General features: G+C 38.0%; 3 protein-coding genes across 3 annotated transcripts in view; 1 reads left to right on the forward strand and 2 right to left on the reverse strand.

Moving 5' to 3' along the window:
• The window catches only part of LOC146613177 (dynein axonemal heavy chain 8-like), a 34,001-nt gene extending 29,883 nt beyond the window's left edge, over window positions 1-4,118 (forward strand). Inside the window, exons 81-90 of the mRNA XM_085377747.1 lie at window positions 215-367; window positions 480-635; window positions 1,715-1,831; window positions 1,925-2,029; window positions 2,128-2,288; window positions 2,392-2,548; window positions 2,628-2,780; window positions 3,178-3,367; window positions 3,584-3,705; window positions 3,831-4,118. Coding sequence (XP_085233873.1) covers window positions 215-367; window positions 480-635; window positions 1,715-1,831; window positions 1,925-2,029; window positions 2,128-2,288; window positions 2,392-2,548; window positions 2,628-2,780; window positions 3,178-3,367; window positions 3,584-3,705; window positions 3,831-4,118 — 1,602 coding nt within the window. The remainder of the gene's footprint in view (window positions 1-214; window positions 368-479; window positions 636-1,714; window positions 1,832-1,924; window positions 2,030-2,127; window positions 2,289-2,391; window positions 2,549-2,627; window positions 2,781-3,177; window positions 3,368-3,583; window positions 3,706-3,830) is intronic.
• Window positions 4,119-7,115: 2,997 nt separating this feature from the next.
• LOC146613178 (retinal homeobox protein Rx2-like) lies at window positions 7,116-14,034 on the reverse strand. Its single transcript, XM_085377654.1, has 3 exons — window positions 12,479-14,034; window positions 8,841-9,097; window positions 7,116-8,001 (listed from the first exon to the last, which is right to left on the reverse strand). Exons 1-3 carry the CDS (start codon window positions 12,759-12,761, stop codon window positions 7,561-7,563), a joined length of 981 nt encoding a protein of 326 aa, XP_085233780.1. The 5' UTR covers window positions 12,762-14,034; the 3' UTR covers window positions 7,116-7,560.
• A 2,718-nt stretch (window positions 14,035-16,752) lies between these two features.
• On the reverse strand, window positions 16,753-21,961 carry cplx4c (complexin 4c). Its single transcript, XM_085377574.1, has 3 exons — window positions 21,267-21,961; window positions 18,267-18,354; window positions 16,753-17,353 (listed from the first exon to the last, which is right to left on the reverse strand). Exons 1-3 carry the CDS (start codon window positions 21,431-21,433, stop codon window positions 17,135-17,137), a joined length of 474 nt encoding a protein of 157 aa, XP_085233700.1. The 5' UTR covers window positions 21,434-21,961; the 3' UTR covers window positions 16,753-17,134.
• Between the last annotated feature and the right edge of the window lie 4,126 nt (window positions 21,962-26,087).

The raw sequence follows: 26,087 nt of genomic DNA on the forward strand, positions 1-26,087 counted from the left end.
TTGTTTTCCAGTTGCTAATCATCTCCCTCCCTGCTCATGCACAAATTTGCTGACCTGTTTGTGTCTGCTCTCAGATATACTGCTTGTTGAGTAATGTTCTATCAGATAGAGCATTAAAGAAGAGCTTTACGATATCCAATCACATTGTACTATAACCCTAATAATGGCTGTGTATTTCACCTAATCTGTGGTCTCTGTACCTGGATACGTATAGGGAGGCTGGGTGTTACTGCAAAACTGTCACCTGGGCTTGGAGTTTATGGATGAGCTGCTCGAAACTATCACAGCTGCAGACACCATGCACAATACTTTTAGAGTGTGGATCACCACAGAGCCACACAATCGATTCTCCATCACACTTTTACAGGTGACATTTGACAAAGCTTTTGTATGCTGCAGCACTTCATTTATTACTTCCCATCTTGACCCGATGCTGTGTACAAGCTTAAAGCAAATATTTCTCAACCCTTTACCTCTAGTCCTCCATCAAATTTACTAACGATCCACCCCAGGGAATACGTGCTGGCTTGAAACGAACATTTGCAGGAATTTCACGGGAGCAGTTGGAAGTATGCAACCAGCCCACGTGGAAGCCCTTGTTGTACAGTGTGGCCTTTCTCCACACTGCTGTGCAGGTACTGTCCAGGTTAAGATAATCAGTGTAGCTCCTGACATGATTCAGGCCAGAATAATATACAAATGTAAGGATCACTGACTTCGAGAATTCTTAATTGTGTGTGTTATGATAAGTGAGAATCATCACTCTGAATTCTAAAGGCACACTAGGGGAAAACTGGTTGAAAACCACACCAGAATTATTGAGCCTGTGTGCAGTCAGCTTGGGATCTACAGTCTTACATCAGTTTTTTTAAATTTAATTGGGTGAAGTTGGAAATTTCATGCAATCATGCAAAAAATGCGGTGATATCAGGTTATACAGAAATTCACATGAATTAATTAATTTAATTTGGCATTAATTACCATCTGGAAATCCCCACAAAAGTTAATGTAGTGTCTGCAGCATGACAATTTAACTACAAAATGACCCTCAGTAACCTATTTTGACATAAGAATATAGCTAGATTACACACTGATTGCAACATTTTGGCAATCTATCTGAATTTATTAATTATACTGCAGTTATTTAAAAACCTTCACCAGTCTGTCAAAGTTTAATTGCAGTTACTCTGATCCTGATTGTTTGTTAGTACGGTTTATTTATATAGCGCCTTCCAAGAACAAAATTCTCAAAGTCTTTTACATTTTCAGAAGTTGATATAAACCAAATTAAAAATAAAAACTTTAAAAGATAATGCTAAATAAAAGCAAACGTGCACAGATATCAACAGTGTCCAGAGATCTTAGTTTCAATGAAAGCGAGTTCCAAAGCTCTGCGGCCATAATCACATCACCTTTTGTCTTTAATCTGGACCGAGGCACAGCCAACAAGCATTAATAAGGTGACACCAGAGATCTAGACATGTTTGGTTGAAGTAATTCACTGATATAAGAAGGCATCTGACTGTGAAAGGCTCTGAAAGTGATCGCCGTATTTATAAATTAAACCCTAAACTTCATTGGGGAGCCAGTGTAACCAAGACAAAAATGCTGTCAAGCAGGACCTTTTAGAGGACCTGGTGAGAAGCCATGTAAATTGATTTGGTTTCATATTTTTAAATTTATTTATTTATTTATTTATTCCTCTGTTTTTAAGGAGCGACGCAAGTTCGGACCATTGGGTTGGAACATACCTTATGAGTTCAACTCAGCTGATTTCACAGCAAGTGTTGAATTTGTTGAAAAGCACTTGGATGACTGTCGCTACAAGAAGGTGAGGATTCATCTGGGACAGTGTAAAAAAGAAAAATGAGTTCGCATCGTCTGCCCTCACTTACCAGTGTGTGGTTTGTTCGTTTTTTTCCAGCATGATGTGTCATGGGTAACTGTGCAATACATGCTAGCTGAGGTGCAATATGGAGGAAGAGTCACAGATGACTATGACAAACGCCTGTTGAAGTGTTTCTCTCGTGTAAGAATCCCAGTTTTATGTTTGTTTTTGAGTTACCTTTCACTGATGAATAAAGGTTTATATCCTGGTTACTCTGCATTTTGCATTTCTTTCTGCAGGTGTGGTTCAGTAAAAAGATGTTTGATCCAGCATTTTGCTTTTACACGGGCTATAAGATTCCTGTGTGCGAGACAGTGGAGGAGTACATGGAATATATTCAGAGCTTGCCCACTGTGGATTCACCCCAGGCATTAGGACTGCACTCTAATGCTGATATCACGTAAGGAGAGGATGTGGTCATCACGAAACATTGAATGCTTTGCTTGTAATTGCTGATATAATTGCTAACCACGCATTTCTGCTCTGTAACGAATATTAACCAGGTACCAGACAAACACATCTGCTGAAGTGCTAGACACAATCACAAATATTCAGCCCAAGGAAAGTGGAGGGGGATCAGGAGTGACTCGAGAGTCTGTTGTTTATAACATGGCACAGGACATGTTGGAGAAGCTGCCTCCTAACTATGTACCTCATGAGGTCAGTTTGTCTGTTCAAATGCTTTTTTGTCACGTTTACATGAACTAAAATCTAATGGCTGTCACTTTGATTGGTTAAGGTCAAAGCGAGGCTCTTGAAGATGGGAGCGCTTAACCCAATGAACATCTTCCTACGTCAGGAAGTAGATCGAATGCAAAGGATTATAAGTTTGGTGCGCATAAGTCTGACAGACCTGAAGTTGGCCATCGATGGCACTATAATAATGAGCGAGGTAAATTTACTTCTCTGTTCAAATATTAACATATATAGCAGTTTAATAGTCCCTAAAGCGCTTTACACATCCAGTCATCACTGGTGATGGCAAGCTACATTGTAGCCACAGCCACCCTGGGGCACACTGACAGAGGCGAGGCTGCCGGACACTGGCAACGGGTAAGGTGTCTCGCCCAAGGACACAACGACAGAGACTGTCCAAACTAGGGCTCGAACCGGCAACCTTCCGATTACAAGGCAAACTCCCAACTCTTGAGCCACGATCCCCCGCCCCATATTTGGAATCATTTTAACTGTTAACTTCAGAAATGGTTTATTTCTTTTTTTACACATAGTGATTAAACTATACGATTAATTGCACTCATGAAGTTTTAAAGTCTGTACTTCACTCCTAGAACCTGCGTGATGCCCTCGACAATATTTTTGATGCCCGTGTGCCAAACCTGTGGAGGAAAATCTCCTGGGAGTCTTCCACGCTAGGCTTTTGGTTCACTGAGCTCCTGGAGAGAAACAAACAGTTCCACAGTTGGGTGTTTGAAGGAAGACCAAAAACATTTTGGATGACAGGCTTCTTCAACCCACAGGGTTAGTTGAACCTTTGAGCATTTTACTGGTATCATATACAGCCAATGAGAAAACAAGCAGGACTGCTGATATCGATCCCTAACACTGTACTTTGAAGCTAAATGAAGATAAATAAAACCAGCTGTCAGTCGGTTGAAAACCTAAAAATGTTACCGTCAACTGGGAATAAAATCCTTCACACTGATGCTAATCCTGTCTTTATTTGGATGTTTGCAGGATTTCTGACAGCCATGAGGCAAGAAGTAACCAGAGCGAACAAAGGCTGGGCTCTGGACACGGTCACACTCAACAACAAAGTACTCAAGCACACAAAGGAGGAGATCACAGCCTCACCAACAGTGAGTTAAAATGCAGTATTTTCTGAAAATTGTGAATAACAGGCAATTGACTAACAGATTTTTTTTTTATTAAAGAGAGAATAAAATAATGGACTATCCTGTCATTGACTGCCTTTCTTCAATAGGAGGGAGTTTATGTCTATGGTTTGTACGTTGATGGTGCTGGCTGGGACAGAAAGAACACCCGTCTCATCGAGTCCTCACCCAAAGTGTTGTTTACACCCTTGCCTGTCATTCACATGTTCGCTGTCAACTCCACTGCCCCTCCGCATCCTGAGCTTTATGTGTGCCCCATCTACAAGAAGCCAAAGCGCACAGACCTGAACTACATCACAGCAGTGATGTTGCCTACAGTCCAGTCACCAGACCACTGGATCCTGCGTGGGGTTGCCCTGCTCTGTGACATCAAATAAAAAACAGTTGCTTATCTTTACTAACGTGTAAAAGTGATAAAAACAGAAATAATTACATTTCCTTCAGAAAAGCATACTCTTTTAACATAGATGGAGTCTTGACAGTTCCTCCTAGTGGTGTAAAATAATTTCATCTTTTTCAATTTTATGTTTGTGTTCTGAGCTGGGTAGTTAGTGTGGGTGACTTAAACCACATGTTTACTTAATAAACTGATCTCTGAAATGAAATAAATAATCAAAACTTTGGTCATGTTTTTGTCTCCTATGCGTTTTTTTTTTATATATACGATTAGAGAATTAAAATAAGAAAAAAACTAGTGATTACTTTTGACTTTAAAACGTTTATTTCGATAAAGGGTGAAGTGTTATTTCATTTTTCTTTGTCATTATTAAAAATGGTTATTCAGAAGAAAAATATCATTCTGAAAACTGTAAATACAGCCATGCAGGTCTGTGAGACAAAGCAGGGAGCACTGTTTGAGAAACTTATTTTCAAAGTGAAGACAGGAGCAAAGACAAACAACTGGCGCCAGTGTTCAAGCCCCCTCATCCTCTAAGGGATCTGCAGAGGAAAAGGGTGTCCCTTTAAAAAACGTTCTTAATCAAACCCAATTATTTCCGCTCCTTACTCTCATTATTTCCACCGTGAACCACGTCCCGCTAGCCAGCTTGTTAACTAGAGCCTGAGACTCGGAGAAGGTCATGCTTGGCCAAGCAAAATAACACAATAATTTGTGTAATGAATTGCTGTTTCTGAGTGTGTCTTGGACATATTCTGGGATTTGCTGCTTTAAGTCTTTCTGACAAAGGTGTGGTGAGAATTGGTTAAGGCTAAATATAGCATAGACAGTTTTCATCTGAAGTCATTCTACTGCTTTATTGTGCTTAACTACTAAGGCATGTAAATGGTATTCGTTTATTTGCACTCTAACTGCAAACCAAAGCAGAGAGAGAATTTTGACTCCTTATACTGAGCCTGAACACCTCTAATAAGAGGCTTTTCTAAAATCAGACAATCTCTGATGGCAAATATCCTAAAAATAATGGTTGTGGAGTTCATGGTGTCTATCAGACAAGACATATCAGTGTGGAGCAAGTGTAAGTTTGAGCCCATGCAGGGCGCTGCTGTGTGGACTGCATGTTGTTGGTGTGCTTGCGTGAGATTTCTTCAGAAGGCCCAGGACATTCTTGCCAAAGAGGTTCTTAATCTCAAGAGTTTTCATCCAGATTAAATAAAGGTTTAAAAGGCATTGTTGCAGAGTACTTGGATGCATAATAGCCCTTTATACAATCATTGGTCCCAAAATAAACGGGGCAATTAAGCCACCTAGGCTACTGGCCACAAGGGCTCAATACAGCTTGAGCCCTTGTGGCCTTAGCGTCCTGGCAGGCAGGGCCCCTGACACCCCCGGTTGGGCCTGATGGAGTGGAGCTTCATCTGCCTAACAGCCTGGCAAGGTTCCACAGGCCTGCACGAGCACAACAGGCCTCCGTCAGGCCAGCTCTCTCGGTCACATCTTACATGGCCTATTGTACACCAGCACTCATTAACAGTACAAAGTCATGTTGGTGGCTAATGGATGCGTGGAGAGAAAAACAAGGTCCACAATCAACAGTTGTGCTCTGTAACTTTATTCTGGGTCTTGCATTTGGAAAATAAAAGTCACGTGCCTAAAAACATAAAGGGGTTCGAAATATAATTGAAAACAGAAAACAAACATCTTCAAACGTTTGTGAAATCTTCTTTTTCTCTTTGGTTTTATGATCAGGGTGATCACTAAGAGCAGCAAAGCCTGTAAAACTGACTGTTGATGGTGCCGTTTCTCAAGGATGGGATATACAGACAATATTTGTGAATACTTCCCTCATAACCTTACTTATTAGTATTACCCTTATACATGTATTGCTAATACAGTACTTTTGACATATAGAATTAAGCATATTTAGAAGTCCTTGCAAATTCCATAAGAAGCAGAAGGAAAATTGAGAGGGAACATTTTTCCAGTACCCTTCAGCATTGACTTAATGCATACATGTCTCTGAGCCAAGCCAGTAAAAGATTGTTTATTTGTGGTCCAACAGTTACATTCAACTCTTCTAATTCCAAGAGATAAGAGAGACTTCCACCACCCATTAATCTTTTAATTCCAACTCCACCTGACCTAAGTGAATATTTAGTCAACATTCAAATAATGAGCAGACAAAATGAATCAACATGAAGATGAAATCATGATTAAAAAATATATATTTTCTGTATCAATTAATTAATATTATAATTGTCACAGTTTTAGAGCAGGGGCCATGTAAACCAGAGCTCGAAAAAGAGTTTTCAGGGCCATTTGAGGGCACTTTGTCTATGGCTGAGAATCCAGGGTTAATCGCTTTAAAAGCAGTAATTAGGTGTTAAGAGGTGTGCATGTCTGTTTAGATTAGCCTCCGAGATAGATTACGCTCCATGACTTACGATAACCTCCCCCCATCAGAACTCGGTGCTCTTCAAAAGCCCATTAACACTCATATTCCCTATAAAGACTAAATAAAATTGATATTAGTGGAAAACTGGCTTTGAATGCACATTTTCACTTTCTTTGCAGCAAATGAAAGAAAAACATCAAACTAATTAAATTTACAATAAAACAGAGGAGCTCTGGAGCCCTTTAACAGGCAACTAATTGGTCATAGTTACTTCATAGGAGCTCGGAAATCTTATATCGAAATAACATATATCATTAATACCTGTACATAATGCATCCATAAACGGTGACAGTGTGTGTGTTGTAAAATATCTTACCACCACAAAACAGTCAGAACACAACTCAATTATAAAATCTCAAGTATGAATTTTTCATCAAGTTGTAGTACAATACAAAAACATTGCTACTTCTGCCAACATGACTCTATGTGTCATCTCTCATCTCAGTTCAATAGAGATTCACTAAAGGTTTACAAAATGAATGATTACAAAAGTTAAACAAGAGTCTGTTCAAGAACCTGGCAGGGATTTAATTGTATTTGTAGGGTTAAAACAAGGGTAAACATTTTAAAGTGATTTTTTTAAATGGTTAGACGTTTGTTAGACATAAAATAGATTTTAAAAAAATTCTTTGGTATCACGTGTCCGCGTCACTGGAACAGGAGTCAAACGCTTTAAAGGGAGTTTGTAAACATTAACGGAACATGTGGTTACATTGTAACCTCGGATCTCTGAGTGAGAGACTATATCTCCAGCCTTTAGGCTCGGAGACACATTCCGTTCACATCTCCACAGCTGTTTTATAGTCAAGCTGTGGGGCCTGACTGGGCAAGCCGGAGTGTCTTAAAGAAGTATCCGCACACCCTGACAAAGGGGAATCATTTCCCCTACATATGGAATATGTAACAGAGTGGAGAGATAGTCTTGATGTGATAGAGAACCAGCTAAATCAAATCTGTCTGCTTCACATCACATGTGCTGCCAGGTTTTATCCATTGACTGAATGTGCTCTTTGGCCTTCATCCTGAGTGCTGCAATGCTTGAACTCCTGTCATCCTCCGTTGGGTATTTGTCATTGAAGCTGGGAGGACACTGATAAGGAGGTGGCCCCATATGTGGCTGCATACACTGGACCATCGTTGGCGGGGCGTTAAGGAAGCTTTGACTTGGATAGGTGGGTTGCAGGCTCTGAGGTGAACCCATGAAACCTGGAATGGTATGCATGGGTGTGGCACTGGAAATAGGTGAGGTCAGCCAGGGATCTAGCGGCATTGGATTGGCTACTGGCCCCACGTTTGGAGTCATCGGTGGACGGTTGAAGGATAGCATGGAGGAATCCTGGAGCTTCATGGTTGTGGTGTCCATCTTTTCTTGACGTCTCCACTTTGCCCTTCGATTTTGGAACCACACCTGAACCGAACAAAATGATATGAAATGCATGGACAAGGAAGCCTTGAATTACATTAGCAAGAACTAAAATATTAATAAAATATATCTTGGAGACTATGGAGGCTGCAAATGTACTATTTTCTAGTAATAACACAAGTTGGTGCAATATTTTTTTCTGTGTCTGTGTGCACAGTATTTGACCTAAAAGTGGACAATTGCTTTCTGGGCAATAGTGAACATAAAGGGCATTAACAGTTAAATGCCATATGATTGCATGGTGAAAAAACTAAGTAAATCCTTAAAATTGATTCTGAATGAAATAAAATTTTTTTTTACTACCAATAGCTGCACCTTTTGCAAATGACATCATGCCTTTCACTGAATTTTCCCTTGCAGTAATCCCATAGTAACAGATGCTTCCAGTTAAACCTGTAAGTCTGTGCCTTCTCTAATCTAAACAGAGACTTTAACTGAGTTCTGCACGAGCCAGGTAAACAGTGATTCGACTTTCCAAGAAATGGAGTCAGGTGTACCAAAGCCCATTAATCATGCCAAAGAGTTTCAGGCAATATGGTCATCGGATCATTAGCTTTGAATAATGAATCCTCCAAGAAAAAGCATGTTTGTTAAAAGGTGAACAAATAATCTTCCATATCAACACCATCCCACTCAGGTTCCATATTACTTTTTTGATTTTTTCTAACCCTTCATCAAACACAAACGGTTGGTAAATATTCATTTCTTTCATGGATTTCTGTTGGAAGATTGGTAAACACTATCCATCAGTCCATGTGGTGTTATTTAGGTTGTGAGAATATCTGGATGACATGTGCTTATATCTTCATATACATTGCCTTTACCTGAACTCGAACCTCAGGCAAGTTGACTTTCATTGCCAGCTCTTCACGGCTGTAGACATCTGGATAGTGAGATTTCTCAAAGGCTCGCTCCAGCTCATGAAGCTGATAGGTGGTGAAAGTGGTGCGGTTTCTTCTGTGTTTCTTTTTAGCGTGCTCTTCATCGTTAGTGGTCTCTGGTGATCCCTCAGCATCATCTGCCTCCTTTTGCAAGTTGCTCATCTCTCCCTCACATTTGTCACCAGAGAAAATGTCAGATTCTAAAAAACAACAACAAAAGGACACAACCGAGCAGTGAAACTAAGGTTTTAAAGTGCTTTGATGTTTCGGCTTAAATTGCACACTACTTAAATGTCCAACATTTGTTATATATTTCCACTTTATGGCAAACAATAATAAATGGTCTAATTGCCCTTTGTTATTTCAGTCATCAGAAACCGAGAAAACCTGATATATGTAAGATTTTTCTAATAAGAAGTGAATACTTTGGGGGAAATGTTTTATGCATTATTCTACCACCAACTAAGAAAGTGAAATCTTTTATTAGCTTCCATGTTAAAACAAATCAATGATTGAAAACTCTTTTCAAAGCCCTTTAAAGGCTTATGAACCTTAGGGTGGGTTAGGGCTAGGTCTAAATGACATCATGTCTTTCACTGAATTCCTCCCTGCAGTAATCCCATAGTGACAGATGCTACCAGTTAAACCTGCAAGTCCCTGACAACTGGCTTCTGCACGAGCCAGGTAAACAGTTGTAGTGTCGATTGTGCTTTCTAAGAAATGGATGTAGAGCAAGGGAGTCATGTGAGTGATGTACCAAAGCTCATTAGTCATAGCAAATCGTTCCACGCAATATGGTCATGGATAAAAAGTATCTTTGTTCTAAAAGTGCACGTGAGGAGAAAGTGACTGCTTTTATACAAATCAAAGAACAGTCTTCCAAATCTTTCAATGTAGGTTGTTTTCTTTTTTTATGTTTAATTTAACAAACCAACTTGCTTTTCTTCTTCTTTTGGCTGCTCCCTTTAGGGATCCTCCACCTCCACCTCACCCTGTCCCTAGCATCCTCTGTTGTCACAATTTTCACCTACTCCTTCTCTGCATAAATGAATCTTCTCTGTGGTCGTCCTCTTTTCCTCCTGCCTGGGAGCTTCATTCTCTACAACCTTATATATAGTATATCCACTATCACTCCTCTGCACATGTCCAAACCATCTCAGCCTTGCCTCTCTAAAGTCGCGTCCAGTCAAATCAACCTAAACTGCCAAACTTTAAAACTTATTTAAAGGGACTCGTGTTTAATGCACATTATAGTAAACCCTACATTAAATATTAAAACACAGTTTTGAGGTACAAGTTTCAAAGCTGGTGCAGAACTACTGTTTGGCTTTGGAATTATATTTTTAACTTGCAGGGATAAAGACTCACGATAAAGATATGTAATAAAATAGCAGTTGCACAGAAATGTATATTCGACCATGCTTTATTTCATCCTTCATATACAGGATTTTTGTGTGTGTCATCTTTTACAGTCCAGAATTCAACCCTTGTCCACAAAATGTGTATGAAATATGTATTGTTGTCCAGCAAACAGTCACACTGAAGCATGGCCACTGTAAATATGGAGGTGTCTATAATCACACACAGTTTTAACTCTTTAAAGTGTGCAAGGCAGAAGAAATTTGTCGTTTTCCCAAAAATTAAAAACATATAGCAATGTAGCATGACATATCTGTAGCATATAGCATGTAAGCTCAATAAAAGCGCATAGGTTTTTTTAAGCTAATGAGTTGTCATAAAGGAACCCTCAATAAAAGCCAGTGGAACCATACTACATATCAACCGTTTCCTTTGTTGTCATTCAGCTCGCTGCTAATGAAATAAACAGCTCTGTCTCCTGGGAAAGACCAGGGAGACACAAATCCTCTTCAGTCAAGTCACTGTCAGATACAACTAATTAAATCTTTATCTTTGGTCCCGATAAATGACATCAAGCTCTTTTCTGTGCTAAAACCACGATGAACGATGTGCTCTATAACGATAATAATTCTTATTCTTGGAGATCTGAGCCATGTACATCTCAAGTTTTAACCTCTTAAGCCCCAACGCCCCCTGATACGGGGGCAAAAGGCAGGAGATCAGTTAGGCTTGGGGCTTAAGAGGTTAAAACATCCAGTTAAACTTAATTGTTTTTCAATTTTAGAATTGGTTGGTTTGCATCGATGTGTTCTAAAAAGTGTTATACAAGTGAAGAAAATACAATATATTTTGGGGCTTATCCTTTGTTTTATATTAGTCTTTTTGTTTTAGTTGTATTTATTATTTTTCCTGTCTGTGTAAACTGTTTATTCATACACATAAACTGTGTTTTTAATTGTTTTTCTATCTAGTTGTTCTACAGCGCTTTGTAATTCTGGTTATGATATATGCAGGACAATTAACTTTATTCTTAAATACTTATTACACTCAATTTTAGTTAATTTCAAACTGGTCCCACCTGCCTTGCTTGTATCGACAGGCACTACTTTCATCCTCAGAAGGTAAAGGAAGAAATATGGCAAACTGGATGGTCTGCTTTCCAGTGAGATGTACCAGTTACTTTACAAGTAAAACATAATAATATGTAATCAGTTTTTGTGTTAGTAGCTACACCTGCAGCTAACAAGTATGAAGAGAGTAAGATAGCTTTCTTTCTTGTTTAAGTGCCGAAGTGAAAGTAAAGTAAAATTATGTAAAAGACACTAAATGTATTTCACATCTTCATTTTGTATAAAAGAGCGTTAGTCAAAAGATATAGATAAAATTAAACCACACCATGGTAAATGGCCTGCATTTGTATAGCGCTTTTCTAGTCCATAGGACCCCAAAGCGCTTTACATTACATTCAGTCATTCACCCATTCACACACACATTCACACACTGGCGATAGCAAGCTACATTGTAGCCACAGCTGCCCTGGGGCGCACTGACAGAGGCGAGGCTGCCGGACACTGGCGCCACCGGGCCCTCTGACCACCACCAGTAGGCAAACACGGGGTTAGTATCTTGCCCAAGGATATTTGGCATGCAGCCAGGAGGCAGCCTGGGATCGAACAACCGACCTTCTGATTAGTGGCTGACCTGCTCTGCCACCTGAGCTACAGCCAGCCCATCTATTCATCTATGTATAATTTTTGCTGATGAAACTCAGTAGTGAGCAGTTTAATTTGGGTGCTTGAAGTTATTTAAACACTTGGGCTAACTTTTGAATTTGATGGGCTGTAAAGTTTGGAGTAATGCTTATTTTTTGTCCTTAGCATGTACACAAACTTAAATATTACAGTACAGTAAGTTTGTCAGTTACTTTACCACTTGCCAGAACTAATTGCATCTTATTGTTAAATAGCTTTGCATGAGGTGCAAAACTAGTGTATTTAAACAAGTTGTTTCAGAAAAGCAACTCAATTAACATGATGGCTTAAAGCGCCTGAGCACTGATACAGAAATGTGTGTACTATGTTTAAACTGGATGTACAAGATCTTAACAACCTTAGTACAGGTTTAATTCCACTCTTTAGTCGGTTAACAAGAAAATCCCCTCAATGATTTAAACTGAGAGGAAAAAACTTCCTGGTTTTTATGCCTTTTATTAAAAGACTCACCATGGTAGGAAGAATTTTGGGAGCTGTCTCCGAGGTCTGGTAGGTGAGCGTAGTGGTCCGATGGGACCATCTTTTCAGGATCCTGAGGGTTTGCTTCATTTGCTTTCTGGCTTTCATCACTTTCTGCTGAATGGAGTAAAGGGTCCTGGTCTTTAGTGAATCCCAGTATGACATCGATACTGTGAACCCTGCCTCCGGCACTTGACCCAGCACCTTTTGCCATGTCATAGTTGTCTAGGCAACTATCATCCACTATTCCCAGGGTATCCATTGACAAATGCATTCGAACCTTCGGAGACACTGTCTCTTTTTCCTTGTCAGAGAAAAGCAAAAGGCTACCAAGTGAGACGAGGCAGAGCACCTGTTGTTCTGCTTCACATAGAGCAGCAGAGCAGAATTTTGTGGAGTGTGCAGGCCGTTTCCACAAGAGCAAAGCCAATTCACATATCTGTCTGCAAAAGAAATAAAAGGAAAGAAAAAAAAGACAAAAATGTAAAGTTCTGCACTTGAAGGTAATTTAACGGTTTGTTATTAGTCTTGATGGACTTTACGGGAGCCCCAGTTTGCTCATCGTGATCCTTTAGTTTAAAATGAGAGTAGGAGTCCCTATTGGGAATATTAGCTTCTGGTAAAAGTTGGAAGAATTATGAATTAGTAAAAACTATTTTACATAATTAAACAATTTGAGTGAGTAAAATTTTCTTCTTTTTTTTTTTTTAATTGAGCTGATCCTGAGTTTACACTGATTCCCATTTCTATTGTAATGCGATTCAAGTTTGTCAAATAGGAAGGCAATCAGCATGGTTAAGAATTTAGCTGGATACATTTTGTGATTGCCTTCAGGGCACAAAAGAGTGAATTTAACTCATCTCATGCCTAAATATAAATCAGCTTTATAGAAAGTGTTTATCAACATATTTGAGCGAATGCATAGCGAGAAAGTACATAAAGTAATCTTACCTTCCTTCGTTCTCCTTCCACAGGCTAGGCTGCGCACATGACGTCTCTGCAGTCCGTAAGTAGACAACTGACTCTAACAATATCTACCGTAGGCATTTGTTACTCCCTGTTAAGTCCTTGAAATCCCCTGCAAACAACTGAGCAAATGACCTACTGCTGAAGTTCTGTGCAGAAAGAACATGCAACATGTCTCCCCCAACAAAACTCCTCCTTAACCGCACAAGACACCAAAGCTGGAGGTTGAATGCTAGTAAAATCAAAGAGTTTAAGAGGTTTATTAATTGGAATCCTTCCCCTTTAAGAATGACTGACAGTTGTTTTCTGGTCAAGTAATTGCTCCAAATGTGTCCTGCATTCAGACCACAGAGGGAGGCCATTGCTAATGAAGGCTCAACAAAACTTTCTTTCAAAAAATCTATTGTCTGAAAGATAATGGCTTGTACTGAGAGTTTTCCCCCCTACTAATCCCTTCATTATAGACAATATAAGAGAGGAAAGACACACAGATAGACTTCACTTAAATGGCTGCACACTGTAAACACGTAAAATAATGTTTCATTCAAGCAAGTGAAAGATTTTAATCCTCACACTACTCATTTTACCAGGTTTGATAAATTAAAATGGATTTAATCACATTACATTTTTCAAAGTGGAATACACACTGATATATTGGGTTCAAATATACATGTATACTATAATCATTGCAATAACTTTTCACTGTCTAATGATACTTTTTTTTTTTTTTAAAAGCCAAAAAGGCAAAAAATAGTGATCTAAGTAAGGGGTCGCACCCCACTTGACAAATAATTAAGTAATTCATGCTTGAGCAGTCAATTTTTCAACATAATCCATTTCACTCCTTTAACTTTTTTAGCTAAAAGGTTTTCTTCAGTACCATGTTTGCATTTCTCAAATCAACACATAATCGACACATAATCTTGCTGATCTGCTTCTGATAGTACACAGTGGATTTGGATTGGTGGCACTGGGTATTTCATTCTGCAGCCTGCAAGATTCACCCGTGCCAGCTGGCACAGCCAAAGCCGTAGATGCTACAGTAGGTCTTGCAGAGATCAACCCCATCCTTAATTAGCCTAAAGACTTGACTGGAGATTTCCACTGACCTCACCCCACCTACCTTAAGATATATTTAGGCGTTCTTGGCATGCCAAACAAAATCCAGAACTTTTCTTTTAAAAAATACAAATTGCCTTCAAAGAGGTTTACTGAGAGTCTTGCTGTCAATTCTGACGTAAAGTGTTTTTTTTTAGATAGATAGTTTTCGCGAAGTTTTCAATTTTACATGTTTGCATAATTAATAACAGTTAATGTAACTGCATAAGTCCAGCAATCTGCTGGGTAGTAAATGTTGATCCTATTTGGGGGTTTTTTGGTTTTTTTATTATTAGCCCTTTGGCACACAATAAAGGAGCAGCAGGGAATAAACCATCTTCTAGGAGTCAGTGAGAAGGTTAAGAATCCATGGAAACCTAAAGCTAATCTAGCTAGTTTAAAGCCATCTGGCCTCACTTGAGCCACCAAGCTACATTGTCAGTTCGATCTATTAGCTGAATGGCTATAGGTTAAGTGGTTTTGGCTGACCACCTTTTCTGGGTTGTCAAAGTTGTTTTCCAATAAAGGAGAGACTGAAAAGCCTATTACTTTTGCCTGTGAATAAATAAAGAAGTTAAAGATGCCCCCCTGGCAGAGATTTGCTGGTAAGTAGGTAGCCACCATATGTTTACTATGAAGGAAGCCAACCCTGTAAGGTGTTGTGCAGCGTCACCTTTCTCTAACTTTCAATATGTCAGGGGGGGGGAAAACGAATAGCAAGTAAAAACCTGCTAAAGTTATTATTTTTCCTAATTCATTAGAATTAGAATTCACCCCTAAACAATGTTAGCTGTGACTCTGACAGGCATTTATTTTGCAAAATCTCACATATTTGCATGTTGAAAGTAAAACGCCTCCACAAAAACAATAATTGCCATTTAAAGAAATTGGAATGAATTTCTGTTGTATAAAGAAACTTTATTTACTTGGTTCCAAATATAAAAGGTCATCTTCGGAAAAGCTTGCACCATCGCTGCAGTTAATCCCTGTTACAGTAGGTCATCATGTTGACATGTGATATCTGTGAAGGCATATTTGTAGAATTAATTATGGCTCAGTTTTAGTAAACTAAAGCATGTATGTAAAATGTGTGTATGTAAAGTCGGATTTTAGTCCATACTGAATTGTTTCGTTTGATAACTCAGACTCTTATACTGTTTTTGTCATTTTTGGCAGGTATCTACTTATAAATTATAAATCATTTGTAAAGTCCTTTAATGTTTGGACTACTTTAATAACAGATCGTATTTATATGACACCTGCTGGACGCTCCTAATAGTAGCCAGGTCATAAGCAAGGGAAACTGATAATCATTTTTATCACATTAATATTAATATATTAAAGCTGTCCCTCTTTGCTTGTTTCCCCATTATCCTAATTGAGTACAAATTGGTTAAGAGGGTGCAGCGCAGCTATCAAGCGCCTTAGTTTTATCAGATGACAGTTTAAGTCCCTGAGATCCCATTAGGAAGAAAGCAGCTAATGTTTAAAGGCGCTGTGTCAGCTTACAGGGGGAAAGGGGGATGGTGAACAGCAGGGGGATGACAGGCATAATGGAAAGGGAGGGTTAAATGCTGGGAGATGTGATCAGCTCATGTTCAAATGTGAAGAAAAGTCTAATCTGTCACATGGTGTTCGGTTGTAAATGTGCACTTTGTGCTTATTATTAAAAGTCTGTACAAAATGTGATCTTTTTACGTCTAAAGACTTGAAACTGAAACCAGTCACTGTCCAAATGAAATGATTTAAAAACAAATTTCAAATATCTCTTAAGGATACCTCCGATGTCTACAGAGGTATTAAAAACTACATTTTAATGTATTCAGCAACAAAAAAACATAATGGGATGATTGTCAATTAATAGAAGAGATATCAAGGTATATGGGTCCTAGATTAATCCTATGGCCCATAATCCTAGATTATACTCTGTGACCTAAAATGTCTTCTGTAGATAAAAGCAAATCTAAATTCCTGTCAAATAAAGTTCCAAATATGCAGTAAATCTCATCCGAGATAAATGTATTTGCGAAAATGATGCAGATAGACGTTAGTTGAAAGAAAACAATATTTGGGGCGTTCAGGTACTTTATCTTTTAATCTTTTAGTTTGTCATAATAACCAGAGTTTCTCTCTCGTCCACTCAGCCAGATTAGGAACTTAATGCTTTAACCTTAATGGGAATTTAACCTCTTTAAAGACAGTTTTTGAATGAATATCACAAACATAAGAAATAAGAACCCTTAAATCTTTATTGAATTTTTTACAGAGACAGATGAAGCGATATTTAAATTATTAAATATAATACAAATGACCGTACTGAGTGTCATACTGTGTGTATAAGTAGCAAAAGTGAAGTGAAGATGGCCGGATCATTTCACGAAGCACCTGTATGTAGAGAAGCGATCCATAAACAAAGCACTTTAACCTGTAGTCTGAGTATGAAGACTGAAAAATAAAAGCAGTTATCTGTGAAATAGACACTTAATTTCAAATGTTGCAGTTCAGGTGAAAAGTAATGTGTGAAGGCCTGGGTACAATGCGAGCACTGTATATTTTATACTTTGAGTTTTAGACAAGTAGTTATCACATGAGGGTACATTTCTCCTCTGCATTCTGCTTCATCTCCGACATTGTTGCCTGGGCCTTGGTTTTCAGTGTGTCCATGTCCAGGTTTTGAAGTCTATTGAGGAAAGAGTCATTGGCCTCCTCTTCCTCCTCATCCTCATCCACCATTTTTGCAAGCTCTTCTGGCACATCAATGTCATCCCCAGCCATCTCCACTAATGCCGTGTCTTGAGTGCTCTGTGACAAAAGTCACAAAATTGTAATGCAGTAAGTTCAGAATGATGTTAAAACCCAAAGATTTAATAAGTTACCATGGAAATGCACTTTAGAGCTGTTTAAGAGACTGAATGATTATGGCTGGGCAGAAATGCATCATATTAATGAATCAGGTGTTACTAGTAACATCTACAAAAGTTTATGAGTCTCAGTCAGCTTTGCTAGTAACCCAAAAAACAAGTCTTTTTCCTAGTATTAATAGCAAATACATGCAATTAATTGCATGCTTTTTCTAAAATAACTTACTTTACAGTACTTACACAATAAATAAGTAAAATACACATTTTATTTTGAATATAAGTATAATTAACTGTGTTAAAAAGTATCCTTTCCCCAAATCCCTGTTGAAAAAATTGTGTTCACCTTCATGTGGAAACATTATTTACTTAAATCTGATGAAAATATGAAATGTTTCACAATAACTATACAAATGCACTGGTATGGTTCAATAGCAACTGCATTAATGTGTAAAAATAATGGATTTTTACCATTTAAAGAAAGTAATTATGTAAGTAAAGTAATTCTAAAAGGGTTGTGCCAGAAATCATGCAGTACTAGTCATAGAGTAAACTTACCTAAGTTAAAATTAAGTTGATACAACTCGAGTAAACATATTTATATAGAACATTTAAGCACAATAGTACAGACATTAAACTGCTGCACACACATAAAATGCTCGGAGAAGTAATACAAATGATTTAATGAAAATCAGTAACAGTAATACAGTGATGAAAATAATAAATATAATTAATAGATCAATATAGTAAATAATAATAAAAGTAAAATAACATTGGTAAATGAGATACACTTGGAAAAATGGCACAATAAACTGATATATGTAAAGGTTAATGCAACTAAAGATATAGTTTCTTACATCTGGAAGTCGATATTTATCTCTTAAAGCCACTCGGAGATTTGCCCTCTCAGCCTTCTTGGTTGCAAAGTCCTTGTCACGCTGAATCCTGCAAAATGCATGCACTTTATGTAAGCCAGTAAATGGAACAAGTTACAAGGCCAACCCTGCCACATAGTGAGTGTGAGTTAAAGGAAAAAGAAACAGTAAATCAATCACTGGAATGTAATTGTGTTTATTTTTACCATACATTTAATGTATGATCATATGATTTTATTTATTTATTTATCATATTTTCCAAAATGCTCAGAATCCCTAAAATATATCTAATATAAGTAAATATTTCCTTTCATATCATTATGTTATCACACGCATCATACTGTTAGCAGAAGAAGACATGCCAGGACTGCCAGCTGCGTCAATTAGAATGTCGTATGAAACATTATCTTGTTAAGCTGATCAGCAAGTCTCACTGCACAGATCTTGTTTTCCTGCCTTCATCTATTGTGTTTGACCTTGTGTGGATCTGTGAGGATTATGTAGTTGTCTGACTGTCTGTTTGTCCACAAACTCTTCCTATGTGATCAGAAGTTGAGGGACCAGACTTGGGGTAGAGGTACATCTCAGGCCCCCTGAAATCATTTGCCAAGCCACTTATCAACAGGCTAATGGGACCCATTTTTAGCATGCATGGACAAATGATGCAACATATAATTTTCATTTAATGACCGTAAAATCTAATTTATGTACAAAAAACAATATATTTAATATATTATAATGACATATCGTCGCCTGGCAACCACCACTTGTCCAACATTTATGCAGCAGAACAGGACCAGAGAACCGTAATTTGTGCTATTAGCCCACTTCTGTAACTGTAGCTGCAGTAATGCCCTGCTTAATAATAAGATTAGCTACATGGAAAGCTAGCAGTTGGCCCAAATCCGGGGTTACTTGATGTTTTGGCCAGGGCTGCACTCCTTCACCTCATTCACTCCCATTGCTGTGCCATTTATACACAAAGGCGATATTAGCATTTAGCTACTTAAATGCAGTTCATCCTCAAATAGAATCACAGTAACTCAAAAAAGTACATTTTTAGCTTATCCTGAATAGCTTAGTTAGGTTATTTGTTGTTTTTTTGTTTTTACTAATTCTAAAAAAATCAAAGATGCAGACCAATTTTTTAATCACTTCTACTAACATTATTATTCAGTGTTGTCCATCAACTTCCTGTTGTAGAATATAGCTCGAATAATCTTTAAAGAAAAAAGTTACAAAAACAAACAAACTGGTGAACTTCAAAAAATTCATAAACATTTAAATAAAGACAAAAATCTACTTTAAAAAAATCACAATAAAAAAAATACCACAAAATAAATGAAATTAGTATTGGTGAACTTACCCTAATTAAATGAACTACTATTCCTTTTCCCGTTAAACATCATTTGCCACTTAAAAATAATTAAATAAACAAACATTTAAAAATTAACAATAATAAAAAAGAAAATCACAAAAATGTCTTTTTTTTCTTGCTGAACTTACCTTTATTAAATTAACAGTAACCTGTATTTTTGACCACCATACTTGCCTGATTAAGACTAAACTGCCATTTTCCACTTGAATAAGTAAATAATAAATCAAAAATTACTGTAATCTGTTATACAATCTGCCCTAAGACCTTCTTTTTTCACTTAGTTGAAATTAGCTTACATTGTAGCATCCCTTCAGATTTTAAGGTGATTAAATAATTATTGTTTTAAAACGCACTGGCTTAACAGACATGTTTAATGGTGGCTTCCTGAAACCAAACCGTGTTATTACACACAGAGCTTAATCTCCTTCACTGGCTAATTTGAGCCTCAAGGGAATAAACCGTACCTAAAGCTAAACTATAAGCCTGTCTCACATCCGCTGATGTCACATATGTAGTCACACAAGTAAGACTCCAGAGTCCATACACACCCACACACTATAGAAAACAATACAGTTTGAGAATGTTGACTGACAGTATTTTCTCATAATGGCAGAAGCTGACTCCAAAATGAGTCTTAAGATCATGCAGCTCATACTAAAGGGCAAAGTAGCCCTAAAGTCTGGCTTATGCCCAGTGCATGTAAAGAGAGCAGGGATTATTACATTTAAGTGGAAGTTAGCTTGTCTAATGCTCTCCCCATAAGGTAGGCATCACCAAAAAGTAACACGTTTTGCAGATTTGGGTGAATATGATGGAAGCTAGTACAAAGAAAATTAAGTGGCCGTTTGTACTTAGAAATACATTGGACTTTACATGCTAAATGCAAATTTGGTAACCTACAGCGATTCTTGTGTTGGTATTTTTTGCATATGAAAACTTCAGACCACCTCCCACCAATGCTAACTTGTCCCACACTGTCCCACACAAACACAGTGTTTTGCTCCACATTTAGTTTTTTGGGATCTGGTCAGCATACAAATGTCTGAAATGTAGAATACAGCTTGTATTGACAGGGAATGAAAACGAACCTCTTTCTTTCTAAATGTTGCTACTATGGTCCACAATGTAATAGTAATTCATGAGTGGGTTTTGAGATTAAGAAAGGCACTTTTTATCGGTGCTATATGCTTTTATCTGCAGCTCTGGAACAAACATGACGCGATAGCCTGGTATTACTAATCCTGCCGATGAGTAATACAGCCCGCGCTTAACATGAGTTTTATCTTTCCCTTTTTTTAAAAAAAAAATTACACACTGTTAAACATTTAAACATTTACATATATTTTAATCCCAGCTGGCATTAGATGAGCGGTGGGGTATGCTGTGGACAAACGGCCAGTCCAAGCACACAATAACACACAAGTATTCACACTTACATCAAACTTAGATTGTCATTTAAAAATGTTAACCACTAGTTTGTGACCTCAGTGCAAAAAACATATTGCTGAATAGTTGTAAACATGCTATCCAGTTTAGCTGTTGTTAACATTATTTTAAGGCACTGTTTTTCAGTGTTTCATCCAATGCTGCAAAGGTTTACTCACTTTTCTTCCACCATCTGCTTCTGGTACTCCTCAAACTCCTCTCTGGACATGCCTTTGGACTCTGCTGTTTCCTTTCCTTCTGCTCCTGCTTTACCGTTACCTTCACCGCCTCCTCCGGTAAAACTCTTCAACTTGTCACCTAACATTTGATTCATGAGGAATGCCATATTTCAGCTGTAATCTTTCTCAGTCCTACAGGGAAAGCGTAAAGCTAAGGGCCGGTGGAGAGGAGAAGGGTAACGTTAAAATTAAATTTTGTATGTTTAAAACAAGATACTGTTTACAAGAGCTGTATACAAACTTCCCTAGATGTGTGTCAAGATGATTAGACCATGTCAATAACTTGTAGCTGGAGTAAAACCGATAAAGAGCTTAGCTCATAACTGCCAGCCTGCAGACAATGGAGAGTGTTTATCTTGTCAACAAGATGGAGCAGGATAGACCCTCTGGGTGTAGTTCACTATTATCTACTTGCCAAACCAGCACTAATCACTGCAATGGAACTAGTGTGATCGAATAATAAAAACTAACTGTAGGTAAAACATAAATAACTTCCATAATGCAAACGTACGCATGTACATTTCATATAAACAGTGGTTACCACAGTGGATGTTAAATTCAGCAGTGCTACAGCAGATACAGCTATTTATCATGAATGATACTGAACTTATTTGAGTTTGAGGTTAAAACACTAAAAACTCTTTTGCACAGCTCTTTGTTACTATATTATTATTTATAACTGTTATTTAATTGATATTAGGGTTAGCATGAGTTATACACTTGGAAAATACTATTCTTTTCCTATTGAGCTTCACAGTATTGACTGTTTTTAAAGGTGGACTCTACAGTCACAGAGCTGTCTTGATTTCCTTTAAGTAGAAATAAAAATGGTTCATATTTTAAAGCAAGATTTTCTTGTCACTGACATTTACATAAAAATGGTTTAGCTCACTGGGTTTAACAGGCAACCCATAAGCTACAGGGCTGATGCACAGTCCTGGGTTTGAAGCTTTCCTGAGGCCATTTACTGCGTGTCTTGTCCTGTGCACTGTCCCCAGCTTTCCTGTCTTCCTCTCTTGCCAAATCGTATGATACAAGCAGAGAATGTCTGTATCAGTTTGTGTATCGATCACACATTAAGTGCAGTTTGCATTGGTTAAAAATGATTTTGCAGGTTATCTGCATGTTAAAACAGGAATTAAAGAGGCGAATGATACTTCAAAGGTGTCCTGAAGCGTTCCTGTCTGCCATGACTGCCATATATTGTCCTAGTTAGAGCTAAGGAGTATTTTAGTGATGTTGTGGACGTCACACTTTCATAACATAAACATTCTGTAACACCCAGAACTGAAAAACTGCACAGAAACTTTCTCTTGGATTTACAGACACTGTAAAATATTCAGTTCTCTGTGTAAAAATGCCTTGTTGATGTCAGAGGCCAGAGGAGAATGGGCAGATACTTCAAACTGATACAAAGCACAGCAACTAACTCATTGCAGCCAACGTATTACAACCATGGCAGCAGAGGACAACACCGAGTTCCACTCCTGTTAGCTGGGAACAGGAAACTGAGGCTACAGTATAGACAGACCAAAATTGAAGAAGATTGGAAAAATGACAGTGAAGATGAAAGCATGGATTAATGGAATCATTTCGCCTTCAAGCAGCTATTAAGGCTGTTGGTGGTGGTGTTCTTTTAATGGTGAGGGATACTTTGGATCCCAACTGATTGTTCAAATAAACCAGCCTCTTGAGTATTGTTGCTGACCATGTCCATCCCTTTATGACAACAGCATACCTATCTTCTGATGGCTTCTTTCAGCAGGATAACACACCATGTCTCAAAACTCAAATCATCTCGAAATGGTATACCTAATAAAGTGGTTTGTGAGTGTATCTTAATGAACATACTGAGATGGAAACGTCTAAATAAAATATCCCTTGAGAGATTTTAGAAATTCGTGTGGGATTTTTTCTCTGATGAAGACGTCAGATTTCTTTTAATTTACTGCTTGATGATTGTTATGTCTATTCACAGATTATTATTAGTGTCACAGAAAACTTTTGAGGTCCCATTCAATTATGTAATTTTGTTTTTACTATTTTAGCCTCCTTTGCTTTTGTCTGTCATACTTTCTTAGGTCTTTTGACAAAATTTGAAAACTCCTTTAGGACCATTGTTTTAATCATCCTTGCTTCATTAATGCACACAAACACATCTTTCAGATCTCTTTCACTTGTCCTTGCTGTGAATTCAAACAACAAAAAAGAGATGCTGCCAAGCTATAACAACCTGCCACAGCTTAGCCTGTGAGCCTGTGTCACTACAGCTCACCTGCTTTATACCACAGGTTATTTGCTGCGAGTATACAGACAGAGGAGTGGTCAAGAATTGGCTTACTGTGACCTCTGCCCCGGTAATCCACGTCGTCTTTACCATAGCCTATTGTGACGTATAGGTTCTTTATCCCATCCTTCAGACTCTCACCAAGACTCCTGGACTTTTTCCAGGTAACCTACAGTTTTTGTTTGTTTGTTTTTTTTTTGTTTTTTTTGTTTGTTTGTTTTTTTTGGTTGTTTTTTTTTGGTTGTTTTTGGTAACCTACAGTTTAAATACTCCTCACTGGTGTCGGAGAGGCGGATGCTGTCCAAGATAAAGACAATGTTGGATAACACCTCCCACCCACTCCATGACATGCTGGTCAGTCACAGGAGCACGTTCAGTGAGAGACTGAGATTACCGAAAAGCACCACTGAACGACACAGGAAATCATTCCTGCCTGTGGCCATCTCCCTGTACAACGCATCCACTTAACACACTGTTTGCTGCTACAACTACACGTTTCTTTTCCAACTATTTATTTATGAGTGACTTATGTATGTATGTATGTATGTATATATATGTATATATTGTACTATTCTTAGTTAGTGTATTGTCTGTCTTGTCTTAATGTTGGTTTAAAATGGAGCACTGTAACAAAAAATAATTTCCCCCAGGGATCAATAAAGTATTCTGATTCTGATTCTGATTCTGACTGTACGGCCACAGAAACAGCGCGTTTGACCTTACTGCTCCATACCTTAACATGTCAACGAGTTCACAGTCACTAGATGTCAATCCATCAGAGCACCTTTAGGATGTGGTGTAACAGGAGATCTGCATCATCTGCAGCATTTGTGTGATGCTATCATGTGACTTTGGACCAAAACCTGTGATGAATGTTTTCAGCACCTTGTTGAATTAAGGCTGTTCTGAAGACATAAGGGGGTCCAATCTGTTAGTACTAAGGTCCTAGTACAGACCTAGTACAGTCTGTCTGTACTAGGTACCGATTAAAGTGGGTCAAGTGTTCTCTCACTTTGACCTCTGACCTGGTAATCCACCATGTCTTTAACAAGTCCATTTGTGACGCATGAGAATCTCTTCTTCATCCCATCCTCCAGGGTCTCACGACGAGTTTTGGACATTTTCCAGGTGATCTACTTTTTATGTAAGACTTACGGTACAGACACCCAGACAGTGTGTTTGACCTACTAAAGCATAAAACTCGCACTTACTTGTGCAGGCTTTATTCTTGTTTGACCATGCTTGATTTCTACCTCAGGGGAAATCTGACCTCTGTGTGAAGTACAATAATGGTTAGAATATTTTTAGGTTTTCGTGGTTCACTACAAATTTAACAGAGCAGAAAGAGCATTATGTAAGACCTGGGCTGAGCAAATATGGAAAAAATCGCCTCCACAAAAATGACTTTTCAAGCTTAAGACTTTGATCATTCATCATTTTGAGTAACTTAAAACCAATATTACACTAGAAGACAAACACTGATTTCCTTTTTAGTCTGACTGCCACAGCTGCAAATTCTGATGCAGCAGGTGTCACACAGATGGGCATGGTATCCATGGAGATTGTGTTGGTGTTAGCCAGACTGCCCACTACAGATATATCACTTTATTTAAACCAGTAAGTAGCAGTACTTCTTTCAGATCTTGATAAAGTTTTTGGAAAATGAAGACATTTCGATTGGAGGATGTTTGTAATGGTTAAAGCTCCAGGCTAAGACATACAGTGCTGCAAAAAGGTATTTGCCCCTTCATGATTTCTTGGTTTTCTGCATATTTGTCAGACTTAAATGTTTCAGGTAATTTAAAATTAAAGTAATTTCAAAATTTAAGAAGGACATCTCAGGTAAATACAAAATTCAGTTTTAAAATGATGATTTAATTTATTAGGAGAAGGGGGCTATCCAACCCCTCTTATGCAATCAAACTTATCCAACCCTATGTGAAAAAGTAATTAAATGTATTAGGGCTGCCACAAACGATTATTTTGATAGTCGACTAGTCACCGATTATTTTTGCGATTAGTCGACTAATCAGATCATCATCCATTGAACGTAAAAGTACAGCTTATTGCACCAGCAGCATCTGCTCTTATATAACTATCATTAGCTTACAGCTTTAAGTGTTTAAGGTGCTAACTAAAAATAAAGACAAGATGATAGTTAATTGAATTCTAATTAAATGTGCAGATTGTTTCGGTGGAGTTTAATAAACTCAGCCGATTTACTCAGGAACAAATAAAATACTGAAAAAAGCCAAACAATAACATTTTTAAGTTATCTAAGTGACTTGTATATGTTTAACCTGAGTAGGGCGGTGGGTTTGAAAACGATCTGCCGGGAGTCCGGTGCTCTCATGGCCCCCGCCTAGCTATCGAGCTAGCGGGTAACAGACGCCTCCGAAAACGTCGGAGCGCTTTTGAAAATATGTGGTGTCTTGATAAACTGAGCAGATATTTGAGGTTTACACAGCTACATT

This window comes from Diplotaxodon limnothrissa, linkage group LG18 (genome assembly GCF_057381915.1).
Source record: "Diplotaxodon limnothrissa isolate DT_005_m linkage group LG18, D_limnothrissa_male_GT1.1, whole genome shotgun sequence".
NCBI lineage: Eukaryota > Metazoa > Chordata > Actinopteri > Cichliformes > Cichlidae > Diplotaxodon > Diplotaxodon limnothrissa.

Coding starts and splice junctions, on each gene's coding strand:
- LOC146613178 (XM_085377654.1), bottom strand. CDS start 12,761: ATGCATTTGTCAATGGATACCCTGGGAATAGTGGATGATAGTTGCCTA. Junction 9,098..12,478: donor CCAAAATTCTTCCTACCATG/GTGAGTCTTTTA, acceptor GTTGTTTTTTAG/AATCTGACATTTTCTCTGGT. Junction 8,002..8,840: donor TGCCTGAGGTTCGAGTTCAG/GTAAAGGCAATG, acceptor TGTTCGGTTCAG/GTGTGGTTCCAAAATCGAAG.
- cplx4c (XM_085377574.1), bottom strand. CDS start 21,433: ATGGCATTCCTCATGAATCAAATGTTAGGTGACAAGTTGAAGAGTTTT. Junction 18,355..21,266: donor AAGCAGATGGTGGAAGAAAA/GTGAGTAAACCT, acceptor TGCATTTTGCAG/GATTCAGCGTGACAAGGACT. Junction 17,354..18,266: donor ATAAATATCGACTTCCAGAT/GTAAGAAACTAT, acceptor CTTTTGTCACAG/AGCACTCAAGACACGGCATT.